The 12729-nt window shown below is 54.2% G+C and overlaps 1 protein-coding gene across 3 annotated transcripts; it reads left to right on the forward strand.

Moving 5' to 3' along the window:
- The first annotated feature begins 677 nt into the window (after positions 1-677).
- On the forward strand, positions 678-11411 carry LOC132229147 (serpin A11-like). Of its 3 annotated transcripts, none has more exons than XM_059685900.1 (5): positions 678-794; positions 3751-4381; positions 6868-7141; positions 10303-10450; positions 11164-11411. In XM_059685900.1, the coding sequence occupies exons 2-5, from the start codon at positions 3754-3756 to the stop codon at positions 11365-11367; spliced, it is 1254 nt and encodes a 417-aa protein (XP_059541883.1). In that variant the 5' UTR covers positions 678-794; positions 3751-3753; the 3' UTR covers positions 11368-11411. The 3 variants fall into 3 exon arrangements, with proteins under 3 accessions (XP_059541883.1, XP_059541898.1, XP_059541890.1); XM_059685907.1 differs by lacking the exon at positions 678-794 and adding an exon at positions 2183-2395; XM_059685915.1 differs by lacking the exons at positions 10303-10450; positions 11164-11411 and adding an exon at positions 9265-9610.
- Positions 11412-12729: the final 1318 nt, after the last annotated feature.

Here is a 12729-nt window from a genome sequence, read left to right on the forward strand (position 1 = left end):
GACACGCGGTGAGCGGGTCCATGATCCACTCTACGGAGCTCATAGGAGAGGGGAGGGGAGGGGAGGGGAAAGAAGGGAGGGTAGGACACTTTGCTCTGTTTTCTGAGTTCCCTCCCAGGCTGTTCTCTGTGCACGGACTCTGTTTATTTGAAGTCTTAGGGGAGCACTGAGTGGTCAGAGGTAATGGCTTTGGCTGGAGAGGCAGACCGTCTCTGAGTGGCCCCAGCACCCAGGTTACGGCATTCAGTTAAGTTCACAGAGCCTCAGTTTCCCTTCTGTGAAGTAGGGAACGATTGTGCCTCTCTCACATTCCTTTTTTCCAGTTGTACTGGGAAGCACTCGCCACGCATCGCTGTGTAAGTTTAAGGTGTACGGCAGGATGGATTGAGTCACACGTGCTATGCATGCTGGCGGGGCAGGCTGAGTTAGCATCTCGCATTCCTAGGTGAGGGCGCTGCTTAAGGACTGCTGCCCGGAGCACACAGCACCCGTAAAGGATGGACAGCAACGTCCCCCGACCCCTGCCTTCAGCACCCTTGGCCGCCGGCAGCACCCATGTCAGAATCTCCGCCAACCCAGCGGGTCCAGATCATACTCGCTGTTTGCTGCTGGGCCGGCGGGATGGATACGTGAAAAAAGAGGTCCCTTCCTGTTTGCTAATCACCCAGGTCCCTTCCTGGTTCCAGGAACTGGCCAGACAAATATTGACCCGGCTGCTGTGATCTGCAAACACTATTCTCCTGTGGTTGGAGGCCGCGCAGCACTGAAGACCAGGGCCCGCCTGGCGCCTCTCTGTGAGTCCCATGTGCACGGGGAATGAAGGCAAGGGTCTCTCTCTCTCTCTCTCTCTCTCTCTCTCTCTCTCTCTCTCTCTCTCTCTATCTCTGGCTTTAGCAGCAGGGATGGGAGGCCCGAGTCCCCCTAAAGGAGAAAATGCCATGATGTACTCTTCTAAGGGTTAAAGGAGGAACCTCAGGTTTTAAATAACCTTTTATGAAAAACTTGGTCTTCAACATTTTTGAGAGAGGAACTCCCAGTAATGCTGGCAGACAGAGGAGAAAACAGAACAATGCAGCCCAAAGCCAGATGACAGCGCTGACGCAGCAGATGTCCTAGGGGCCCTGTTGTTTGAAAAGGGCCCTCTGGGAGCCTGGTCTGGATCTGACCCTCCCTCACCCGGCAGGTCCCTGGGCCCCGCGTCTGGGTATCTCCACATGCACAGCAGGGATGCGAATGCCTATGGCTTAAGGTTCTCCTACCGAAAGGGCATGTAGCAAGTGTTTCTCAAAGGGGGCATCTGGGCAGGGCTACTCTCCAGCACACAGGCAGCCGGCCTTTCAGAGCATCCTGTCCCCCACTGGACTCCAACAGCACCCCTGCTCCATCTGAGATGGTCCCAGACACTCCGCCCTCTGCACTCACCCTCCCCTGCATTGCAGGACACCTCCGGCTGGGACCACTGGTACGCTGCGCCTGATATCCCCACAAATAAACAGGACGTGGGCACACTGTAGTTAACGCGTGCAGCGCGTCACTTCCTCTGGGTCTCTCTGGAAATGGAAGAGGCAGGTGGGTGGAGTGACCCCGCCTCAGCAGAGGGTGAAATGAACACTGCGCACACTCCTGTGCCAGGCGCCAGGCCACGGCAGGTCCTGGAAGCCAACGTGACCCGCCCGGAGGCAGGCATCCCATTTGCATTTTGCAAATGGGGACCCCGTGGCTCAGAGAGGTTCCTTTGCACAGTGTCGCTCAGTGAGTGACTGCGGGGCCTTGATCCAGACCCAGGCCTGGCAGCAGCTCCGTCCCCTTTGGGACCAGACCCTTCAGCGAGTCCGGGACGCCTGGTCAGAGTAGGTAGGAAATGGTAGCCCACTCAACGGGACAGGGAGCATAAGCCAGAGACAGTTTCGTCATAGTTGTATTTCTTGTTTTCCCCTGGGCAGACCAAATCTTCAACTGCTCTGCTTCTTCCAAATCCCCCTCAAAAGAAAGGCCACGGCGAGCGGAGGGTGGTGAGCAAGCCACAGCAGCGGAGCTGCAGGCAGGCTGTGGTCTTGGAGCCGCACAGGCCTCTGACCGGCGTTTCAACATCGTAGTGTTTCAACATCACCAACACCACGGCTGCATTCATCTCCTGACCACTGGCCTTGGGGTTCGGCAGGGCACTTAGGGCACAGGCTCTGTAGGCACCTGCAGAAATATGGTGTCTCCCACACCACCGTGGCGCTGGTCATCTATCCAGAGGCCACTGGTCTGGGCAAATCGTATTCAGGTGCTGATTAGGACACACACACAATCAGGACAGATGGACAAGGGCCGCCGGGATGGAAGGGGGCGGTGCAAGTGTCCGTTTTGAAGGGAGCAGGGGACGGCACTCTCCTCACCGGGACATCAGGTGTGGATTCTGGTGGCAGCGTGGGCTCTGAGCACCTGGGCGGGTGTGGAGACCCTGAGAGGGGCGGGGCACTAGACAGGGCAGGGTGAGCAGAGACAGGCCTGTCTCCACTGCGGCTTCCCCTCAAGCTGAGCTGGCTCCTCAGGGTGGAGCCTGAAGCAGGAGAGACGCTGGACTAGTGGCCTCGGCTGCCATAACCCAGGGCCGCAGACGGGGCGGCTTCAACCACAGAAATGCACTGTCCCCTGGTTCTGGAGCCAGAAGGCCAAGGTCGAGGTGTGGGCGGGGCTGTTCCTTCTGCGCTGAGGGAGGCCGTGCGGGCCTCTCCGGTCTCTGGCTGTTTGCTGGGGCCCGGGCTTGTCCATCTCTGCCTTCCTCTCACGGCGTTCTCCCAAATGTGTCCAGGTCTAAGTTCCCCTTGCTATCAGGACGCAGTCTTACTGGGTCAGCGTAACTAGTTACTACATCTCAGTGATCTCCAGACAGAACCACACTCCCGGACACTGGGGATCAGGACTTAAGCATATGAATGGGGGGCGGGGAGGGCACAATGAAACCCATAACAGAAATCTTTCCAAAATCTCTGATCAATTAAGAGAGAGTTTGAGCCACGGCATGTGACAAGAGGTGCTCGAGGAAATGAGCCTGATGGAGGCAGAGGTGATCTCTCTCTCACGTCGGCCCCCAGGCTCCATCCAGCTCTGGCGAGGCTCCCTCAAAGGCTGCCCTCATCCACAAGGCCCCCGAGGCTGCCCATCACAGCCACACTCCGGCTATGGAAGACCAACGTGGAGAGGGCACGCCTCCCCCTGCCGGGGCCTGTCCCAGGAGTTACACACGCCTTCCTCTCCTCTCCGACTGACTGGCGAGATTATAGCTCATGGTCACACCCAGATGCAAAGGAGGACCAGCAACACGCATTGCCACCATGTCCTCAACATTCGCTCAGGAGTTCTGAGCATCGTTCTCATCTCGTTAAAACGTAATGAATTAGAGGAATGACTGGAAAGAAGGGAAAAAAGAAAGGGAGGGGGAGGGGGAGTGGGGAGGGAGGAAAGATGGATGCAGGGAAAACAGACCATGGGAGGGAGGGAGGGGACCATGGAAGTTGCTTTTATAACCCAGAGTCCTTTTCTCAGCAACATCCTGTAACGTATCAATATGTAGAGCAGACAAAGGCCCCCACTCTGACTGAAGCCTTGGGGGGAAGTGTCCCGAGCCCGGGCTGCTCACCCTCCCTCATCCTCTGCAGGGCCTCATGACCCTGTGGGATACAGTCTGGATGTGAGGTTTGTGGAGGGAGCAATGGGGAGCTGTGACGTCACTGAGTGATGTGCTCAACCTCTTGTTTTCAGAGGATGGAGCCAGCGTGGCTGTGGCTGTGGCTGCTGGGAGCAGGGATCCTGGCCTCTGCCCATGGAGACAAGAGCCCGGGGTTGCCTCAAGCCCCCAGGGGTGGGCTCCCAGAGCCAGCGCCCGCCTACCGCCAAGTCACACCCACCATCACCAGCTTTGCTTTGCGCGTGTACAAGCAGCTGGCAGCGGAAACCCCAGGAAACATCCTCTTCTCCCCGGTGAGCATCGCCAGCACCCTGGCCCTGCTCTCTCTCGGGGCCCAAGCCGACACCTCGACCCAGATCCTGCAGGGCCTGGGCTTTAACCTCACGGAGACCCCGCAGGCCAGCATCCACCGCGGCTTCCAGAGCCTCATCCACGCCCTTGACCTGCCCAGTCCCAAACTGGAGCTGAAAGCAGGCCACTCCCTGTTCCTGGACAAGCAGCTGAAGCCTCGTCAGCGCCTTCTGGACGACATCAGGGAGCTGTATGGAGCCGTGGCTTTCTCCGTTAACCTCACGGATTCTGCCACCGCCTGGAGGCAGATGAATGACTACGTGAGGAAGCAAACGTACGGGCAGGTGGTGGATGGCCTGCAGGGGTTCAGCGAGGACACGCCCATGGTTCTCCTGAACTACATCTTCTTCAAAGGTGAGTGCTAGCCTGGCAGACTGATCACTTCCTCCACCTCCAGCTCCGCCCACCACCGCGGCCCCACCCTCCACCTCCAGCCTCTCCCTCAAAGACACCATCCTAAAGTCACAAATGTTTCTTAAGGCAGTGACCCCTGCATCCTATAATAAAAGGCTAAGACACAAATCAACCGAACGGTGGAATGACCTGTCATGACATGCACTGAGCACCAGAGGGCAGACACTCAATGCAGGAGCCGCCCCCTGGTGATCAGTGCGCTGCCAGAAGCCAGGCTCACAGCTGCGAGCCCAGCAGCAGTGGTGGGAGAGGCTCCAGGGCAGCGCTAAGGATGTCTGATTGCTGGCTTAGAGACACTCCCGGCAGGGGCTCCTGGACTGTGAGAGGGCGCAGGCCCAGCTGAGGGACCCTGCCCTGAGTGCATGAATTTCATGTACCGGCCCTATAGTATTTCAATAATGTTCTTATACCACTACTTCTTCATTTGCAAATAGTTGGTTTCTCTTGCTATTTTTTCTATTCTATTTTTATTCTGATTCGTTTTGTTATACACTCAGTCTCACTTTTCTATTAACAATTCAATTTTAGAAAGATGTCTTTTACTTATTCATATATTTTTATTTCAGAGAGGAATGAGGAGGGAGAGAGAGAGAGAAACATCAATGATGGGAATCATCGCTCAGCTGCCTCCTGCACGTCCTCTACTGGGGATTGAGCCCACAAGCCCGGCACATGCCTTGACTGGGAATCAAACTGTGGCCTCCTGGTTCATAGGTCAACGCTCAACCACTGAGCAACACCAGCCGGGCAAATATATTATTTTATATTATTATTGATTTCAAAACATACAGAAATATACAAAGAAAAACATAAAACCACCATACACTCCCCCCACCAAGAATGAAAACATTAGCATTTTACCATTTCATTCATACTTTAAAAAAAATCTGACAGATAAAGTTCAATTTCTTTTTAATGCTTCCCTCATCCCCTTTGGTTCCCTCCGTCCCTCCCGGAGGCCAGGACTGTCCTCGGGCAGGTGTGCATCCCCCTCACCCATGTGTGTGCACCGTGAGCTCATTAAGGGTATATACATCAGTTACACACTAATGTGTGTAAAGATTTTACACAAATGCTCTCGTCCTGTATGTATTATTTCACACTTACGTGTTAGTGTCATTACCATGTTATAATTTATATAATTTTGACTGTTGCATTGAACATGTCACAATTTTTGTTTTTGTTTTTACTTCAGTTCTTTCCTGAATTCATACATATATCTTTATACTTTTCATGCTTTTTTGTTTTTACCTCATGTTGTTTCCTATTCCGAGGTCCCATCCATGATCTACCGTACACTCAGTCATGTCAGTTTAGGCTCCTCTTGGCGGGGACAGCGTCTCAGCCTCTCCTTGCCTTTAATGGCCATGCCGATGGGGAGGAGGACTGCCAGGTGTTTCGTAGAATACCCTCAGGGGGATTTGTTTGATGTTTTTCCCAGGAGGAAGGCTGGGTGAGAGGGCTTGGGAGATTTATGGTAAGAGACGGTTCCCCACCCTGTAGCGCAGGGTTGCACGTGCGTGCGTTGTAGATGAGGAGAAAGGCAGTCACAGCTCAGTGGGAACGGCACTCTGCAGGGGGAGGGGGGGGTGCCATGGGCTCCCGCAGAGACCCTCGCCCAGCCTTGGGGAGAGGTGGGAGGCTCCCTGGGAGAGAAGGAATCTAAGCCAGACATGAAGAATGAAGCTGTGGGAGAGGCGGAGAGAAGGGGTTTCAGAAGAGACAGCAGTGTAAGTAGAAGCCCGAGGCACAGATACCACGTGTTCTCAGGAATGAAGCACACTGGTTGGACTGAAACAGAAGGACCTGGGGGATGCCTGGGGGATTGCGAGCGCTGCAGTGAGAAGATGAGCCTGAGCTGTGCTGAGAGTCCTAGACTGTCTCTGGGACCCAGGATTCCCAAACAGCTGGAAGAGGGAAGGGGCATGGCCACATCTGTTTTGAGCAGGGGTCCTCAAACTTTTTAAACAGGGGGCCAGTTCACTGTCCCTCAGACAGTTGGAGGGCCGGACTATAGTTTAAAGAAAAACTATGAACAAATTCCTATGCACACTGCACATATCTTATTTTAAAGTAAAAAAACAAACGGGAACAAATACAATATTTGTATTTGCATGTGGCCTGCGGGCCGTAGTTTGAGGACCCCTGGTTTTGAGGAAGATCAGTCTGGCTACAATGTAGAAAATGGGTTGGGGGAAGTGAGGGTTGGAGAGACAAGTAAGGACGTTCTTAAAGTGGAACAAAGTGAGGAAGAGGGTGGCCTCGGATACAGCAGTGGCTGTGGAGAGAGGATCGGCGATACTTGGTCATTGGTTGGGTGTCCTCACGGATCTACGGGTTTGTGTCCTCACGATTCTATGGGTTTTGTGTTCTCATGGTTCTATGGGTTCTGTGTCCTCACGGATCTACGGGTTTTGTGTCCCAAGCCAAGTGGAAGCATCCTTTCCAGCGCTACCAGACCCCGAAGCAAGAGAGCTTCTTCGTGAACGAGAGGACCTCCCTCCACATCCCCATGATGCACCAGAAGGAAATGCACAGGTTCCTGTACGACCAGGAGCGGGCCTGCACGGTGCTGCAGATCGAGTACAGCGGCAACGCGCTGGCCCTGCTCATCCTCCCGGACCCGGGGCAAATGCAGCAGGTGGAGGCGGCTCTGCAGCCCGAGACCCTGCGGACATGGAGCCAGCTGCTCCTGCCCAGGTAAGCGACGAGGAGCAGGACTCCGGCACACCTGGTGCAGGTCCCCGAGCTGTTCTTAACTCCAAGTGCAAGGGGCCAACCCTAGGTTAGGATGACCAGCTGTGATCTTGGGCAATTTTCTTACCTCTGGGCCTCAGATTTCCTCCCCTGCACACCGAGGCCCTGGTCACCACCACACTGGGTTGTTTGGAGGATTAGCCGCGTGAATATACATGGAGCATCGAGGAGCAACCTGGTGCATGAGAAGTGCTCACCGGGGAAAGTGAGGGCTGAGTCATTCTCCGCCCTCCCGGGCATCTTTCTGCTCAGCCTCCCTTCCCTTGCTTCTCCCTTTGTCCAAATCATGATTTACTGTCAGAAGATGGTCAGCTGTGGCAAAAAAATCAGGTGAAGGACAATTACTATGAATAATTATGACTCCCACAGGACACTGTGAATTTCTTAAAAGTGCATCTTTTTGTTAATTAAAACATTTCTTAAAGAAATTAAAAACCAAGAAGAGCACTGTAAAATCAGATCCCAGTTTAATGGGATCGCAATCTGCCCCCCTCCTGTCTCCTGCTTGTCAGTTTGTGGTTTTCTCAGTAGTTTTAGTCTTTTCCAGTTTGGCTAGACCCCTTCAAGAGCCAGCTCCTTCTTGGGGTGTGTCGTCCCTTTTGAGGCACCTGGGATGAAAGCTGGCCTTGAGTTCTAATGACCTCTGCTGCTAACAAACCACCCCAAAACGGAATGGCTTGGAAAACAACATCTACTCTCTCTCTCCATTCTGTGAGTGGATCAGCCTCGCTGGGCAGTTCTGATGTGGGGTCTCTCCTGCATTGGAGTCAGATGATGGCTAGGGCTGGGGCATGAAGACTCCTCCGCTCAGATGTCTGGTGCCTGGGCTTGGTGGCTGTCATAGCTAAGGGCTGGGCAGGCATCTCTCTGTCTCCATGCAGCGTCTCCATGAAGCTAGCTTGGTCTTCTGTCTCCACGTAGGGTCTCCACGAAGCTAGTCTGGCCTTCTCTCTGTGTCCATCCAGCGTCTCCACGAAGCTAGCTTGGTCTTCTGCACAGCAGCTCAGCATCATTGATATTGTTACATGGCAGCTCTGGGCTCCAAGGAGACACGGAGTGAAAGCTCCTGCTCTCTTAAGGCCTCAGCTAAAAAGGACAGCTTCTGTCCTGTCCTGTTGGCCAGAGTATCACAGAATCCACCAGCGTCGAGGGGCGGAGTACAGACAAACCTCCTGATCCCTCTCTAGCCTACCACCAGCCTTCGCTCATCACCCCAGCCACACCGAGGTTCCAGGGAGAGTAAAGGGTGCTTTGTGTTTGGACAGAGATTCCAGCACCAAATAAAAGAGATATGGGTCAAGGACAGAGGCCAGGTCCAAGGACGTTTCCTTGTTGACGGTGAATCTACATAGCTCCTGTCAGTTTCTGAGTCCAACCCCATCACCTCAGCTCCCTTGGGGTGAGCTTGCCTCTTCCCCGTCTCACGAGGAAGTCTCATAGGATCTTCTAGAGCAGCGGTTCTCAACCTGTGGGTCGTGACCCCTTTGGGGTCGAACGACCCTTTCACGGGGGTCACCTAAGACCATCGGAAAACACATATATAATTACATATTGTTTTTGTGATGAATCACTATGCTTTCATTATGTTCAATTTGTAACAATGAAAATACATCCTGCATATCAGATATTTACATGACGATTCATAACAGTAGCAAAATTACAGTTATGAAGTAGCAACGAAAATAATTTTATGGTTGGGGGTCACCACAACATGAGGAACTGTATTAAAGGGTTGCGGCATTAGGAAGGTTGAGAACCACTGCTCTAGACCAATAGGTTTTCCTTCAGGATGGGTCTGTTTTGACCTCTTACTTGGACCTTCAAGAAGCAAAACCAACCCAAGTGACTTTCCTAAATCTCAGATGTTTCTCAGGCCAGAGTTAAATTTTAGAGCAGCATTTTAATGGGCTTTCAGCATGAAAACTTCAGACCTGCCCCCCTCCTCCGGTCTGGCCTCCCTCCGTCCACTCAGCTGGGAGGACGGTTCGCTAGCCTGGGGAAAGCACACTTCCTGGTAACTTCCTTCTTCACGCGCATTGGGTGGACACCTGGGGTGTGTCCAGCAGCCTGCTGGACTTGCACTTGCCAAGGTTTGCCATTTTTGGAGCATATAACCTGGAAGAGATACTTCCCCACATCGGGCTCGGCAACATTTTCAACTCAAGAGCCGACTTGTTGGGAGCCCCTGGGCGGCTGAATGGAACCATCTTCCGGGTACGGAGGCGACTCTACGCAAACCCCCCTCAAGGGTGGGGCCTGCCCTGCTCTCCACCTCCGTTTCCTCCTTTTCACAGATTAACCCCAACTTCTGACTGCCCCCACTTCACATGGGCACCTGGACCCTCACGCTGCCCCCAGGAGCTAGACTCTAGCTGCTACAGTGTAAGGGTTCCCTAACCTGGATTCGGCTCTCCAAGCTGGATTCATTAGAGGCAGAAGTTTCTGAGCTGGTTGTTCACCAGCCCAGCTTGCAGGTGCCCCCAGTAACTGTCGAGTAACTGAGAAGAATAGCCCCCAAAAGAAAAGGACAGGTTTGCTCTGTGTTCAAAGAACCTGCAAACTGAACCCAGGAAATGCCGGTCATGGCATGTCAGGAGCAGGAGAGTCACGCTGGCGATCGGTGCCCACGCTTGACGGTCACTGCCTCTCAGACCCTGAAGCTCAGACGGTGAGAGGCGAAGGGCCAGTATAGGGGTTGCCAATAGGTGGGTTTAGGAAGTAGTTCAGAGGCGAGGCCGACAGGACTTGCTGAGGAGCAGACGTGGACGTAGGAGAATGTTAACAACAGTCGCCTTAGGTGGGAAGTATGTGGATCCGAGCAGTTAGCTTTGTAAAAACCCTGGCCCAGTGCCGGGCGTCTAGAAAGCCCCCTCGCTGTGCCCCTTCTCAGATCAGACGGAGAGGCCTGAAGGGCCCTGGGAAGAGGCCACCGAGCTCTACAATGTCCGAGGAGAAGGGCTGTGGGCTGGGGGCTGTGGAGTGTTCTGGCACAGCAGGCAGTGTCCCAGGAAGACTGGTTCCCCTCACTCTGGGAAACACTTCTTCCTGCCAGCACGCAGGCTGCCCACGGCCAGGGGGGCCTCCCTGTCTGGTTCTCTCCGCAGCGTGCTGGACTTGCACTTGCCAAGGTTTGCCATTTCTGGAGCATATAACCTGGAAGAGATACTTCCCCACATCGGGCTCAGCAACATTTTCAACTTAGGAGCCGACTTGCTGGGAGCCCCTGGGCGGCTGAATGGAACCATCTTCCGGGTACGGAGGCCACCGGGCCGGGCAGGTGGGAGGAGGTCTTCTCCCCCTTGACATGAAGTGTAGATTTGAAAGTCAAGTTCTCCTTTCTCCTTCCTATGCCGGTGCGTTAATGCCACAACCTGTGAGGCTCCCTTTCCCAGCAGCACCTTTTCCAGCTCTCTCTCCAGTCCTCAGAGCAAGGAGACAGAGTCCGGAATAGAGATGACACATTCAGTGACATCCAGGTGTGGGACAACTTTGCTCTGTCTCCTACACTTCCTCCTAAGACAGAGCTGAGGCGAGCAGAGAGCCAGCACCACAGACAGCCGGTTCCACGGAGCGCATTTGAACCGCTGACTGAGGCTGAGCAGGCCATTATAGAGATGAGAAAACTGAGGCTTAGCGAGAGGAAGTGCAGCTGGTGGTGGAAAATGATACCTGGGCCTGTGCCACATGCTCCCAGGGGCTGAGAACGCTCTGGAGGGCACTGCTGGGTTTCTGCGGCCTGGCTCAGGCTCGCTGGTCTCCCCACCACGGAGCAAATGCACCTTCAGGGTGAGCCCCCAGAACATGGCAGGGGAAGAGGGGGAGAGGAGGAAAATAACACGAAGGTGCCGTCTTGGAAGGCAGGGCCTGGGAGACCTGGACACTCTGCTTGCCTCTCCTGGTGCCCCACAGGGCAGACTCTGCCCTTGGAGGGTCCTGAGCTGTCCCTGCCCTCTCTTCTCCTCTAGGTGTCGCACAAGGCAGCCATGGACATGAGTGAGCGGGGAACCAAGGCTGGGGCTGCCTCCGGCCTCCTCTCCCAACCCCGGCCTCTGAACATGACGTGGGCCCCCCACACCCGTTTCAACAGGCCTTTCCTGGTGCTTGTCTGGGAGGTGACCACCCAGAGCTTACTCCTCCTGGGAAAGGTCGCCAACCCAGCTGCAGGTTGACGCCGGGGAGGCAGGAGGGTCCTGTCGCCTCTGCAAACCCGCAGGCCGATGGGAGGAATGTTCATCTGTGCAGAGGCCCGAATAAAGTTGCCTTGGGTGTTGTGAGCACTGAGAGCAATGCTCACAAGGAAGGTGGCTCCGCATTGCCCTTCATTCGCCCCACAATCCCCTTGAATCTAGTGTCGCCTTCACCTGTGGTCAAAAAGTTGACAAAGAGAAGAGCTCCATGTTATGTCCTGGAAGATGGCCACACCACCGTCACCAAGTGTCCCAGGAAAAGGCACAAAGGACATCAGGAGAAATCAGAGTCTCCCCCTTCACAGTGGCCACCGTCAGCTCTAAAGCAAAGCGAGGTTGTCCTGAAACGTCACTGCCCAGGCGCCAGGGCAGGTCCCTTGGGAGGTGGGTGCCAGAGAAGGCACCTGGCACCATGCTCCATGCAGAGGAGGGTGGGAGGATGGGCCAGTGCACAAATGGACCAGTGCAACATGGGAAGTCACATGTCCAAGGGCAACCCAAGGTCAAAGGAAGTGGGAGAGTTAACATGGCCAGGAGCCAATGTGTATAGGCCAAACCCGTGGTTAGTGGGATGGACTGGGGCAGTATCTGGTCGCCATGGAGCATCCTTGCAGAGGTCAGAAGTCCCTCGCCCACAAGTGTGTCCCTGAGTCTTAAAGAGGCAACTGCCTGAAACTGTGGGAGACGCAGAGGGATGCCACCTCAGCTGCATGCACAGGGTGGACCACCTGCTGCAGGAAGATGGGCGGTTAGAAGGCAAGTGGGGCGCGGAGCCTTCTCCAGGGTGCAGAAAGAACAGACATGAGAGCTTGCTCGTTGGCTCACATGCTAACCCACGGGGTCTGCACTCATGGGTATAGTTCCCAAGGCCAAGTGTCAAATTCAGTTTGTGGGCCACCGGTTTTCAATCCCTACAAAATGTTCAGGCCACTAAATGTTTAAATAATATCAGGATAGAGAAGTCCATCCACTTACACCAAATAGAGTAAGATTAATGAGGCAATACTGGATCATAAGAGTCTGTGGAGATGCCTTGATCAACTTTGTGTTTGGGGAGGGGGAAATGTTTGTCAAAGTAATGGGGATCCCTCAGATAAAGAGGGCTAAAGGGTAACTTAAGCCTGTGTCTTATCCACCATTTACAAGAGAGAAGCAGAGAGGAAAAACCCACACTCACTGCCTTAAAGGCTAGTGCTGCCCCCTGCTGGTTAGAGAGGGTGGCTGATACATTCCCTCTTCTCCCTAGAGCAGTGGTTCTCAACCTTCCTGATGCCGTGACCCTTTAATACAGTGCCTCATGCTGTGGTGACCCCAACCATAAAATTATTTTCGTTGCTACTTCAT

Source organism: Myotis daubentonii, chromosome 1, assembly GCF_963259705.1.
Source record: "Myotis daubentonii chromosome 1, mMyoDau2.1, whole genome shotgun sequence".
In the NCBI taxonomy this organism is placed as follows: Eukaryota; Metazoa; Chordata; class Mammalia; order Chiroptera; family Vespertilionidae; genus Myotis; species Myotis daubentonii.

Excerpts from the sequence above, each read along its gene's own strand:
- LOC132229147 (XM_059685900.1), top strand. The coding sequence starts at position 3,754 with ATGGAGCCAGCGTGGCTGTGGCTGTGGCTGCTGGGAGCAGGGATCCTG. Across the intron at positions 4,382-6,867 it reads GAACTACATCTTCTTCAAAG|CCAAGTGGAAGCATCCTTTC; the intron begins GTGAGTGCTAGC and ends TTGTGTCCCAAG. Across the intron at positions 7,142-10,302 it reads AGCCAGCTGCTCCTGCCCAG|CGTGCTGGACTTGCACTTGC; the intron begins GTAAGCGACGAG and ends TTCTCTCCGCAG.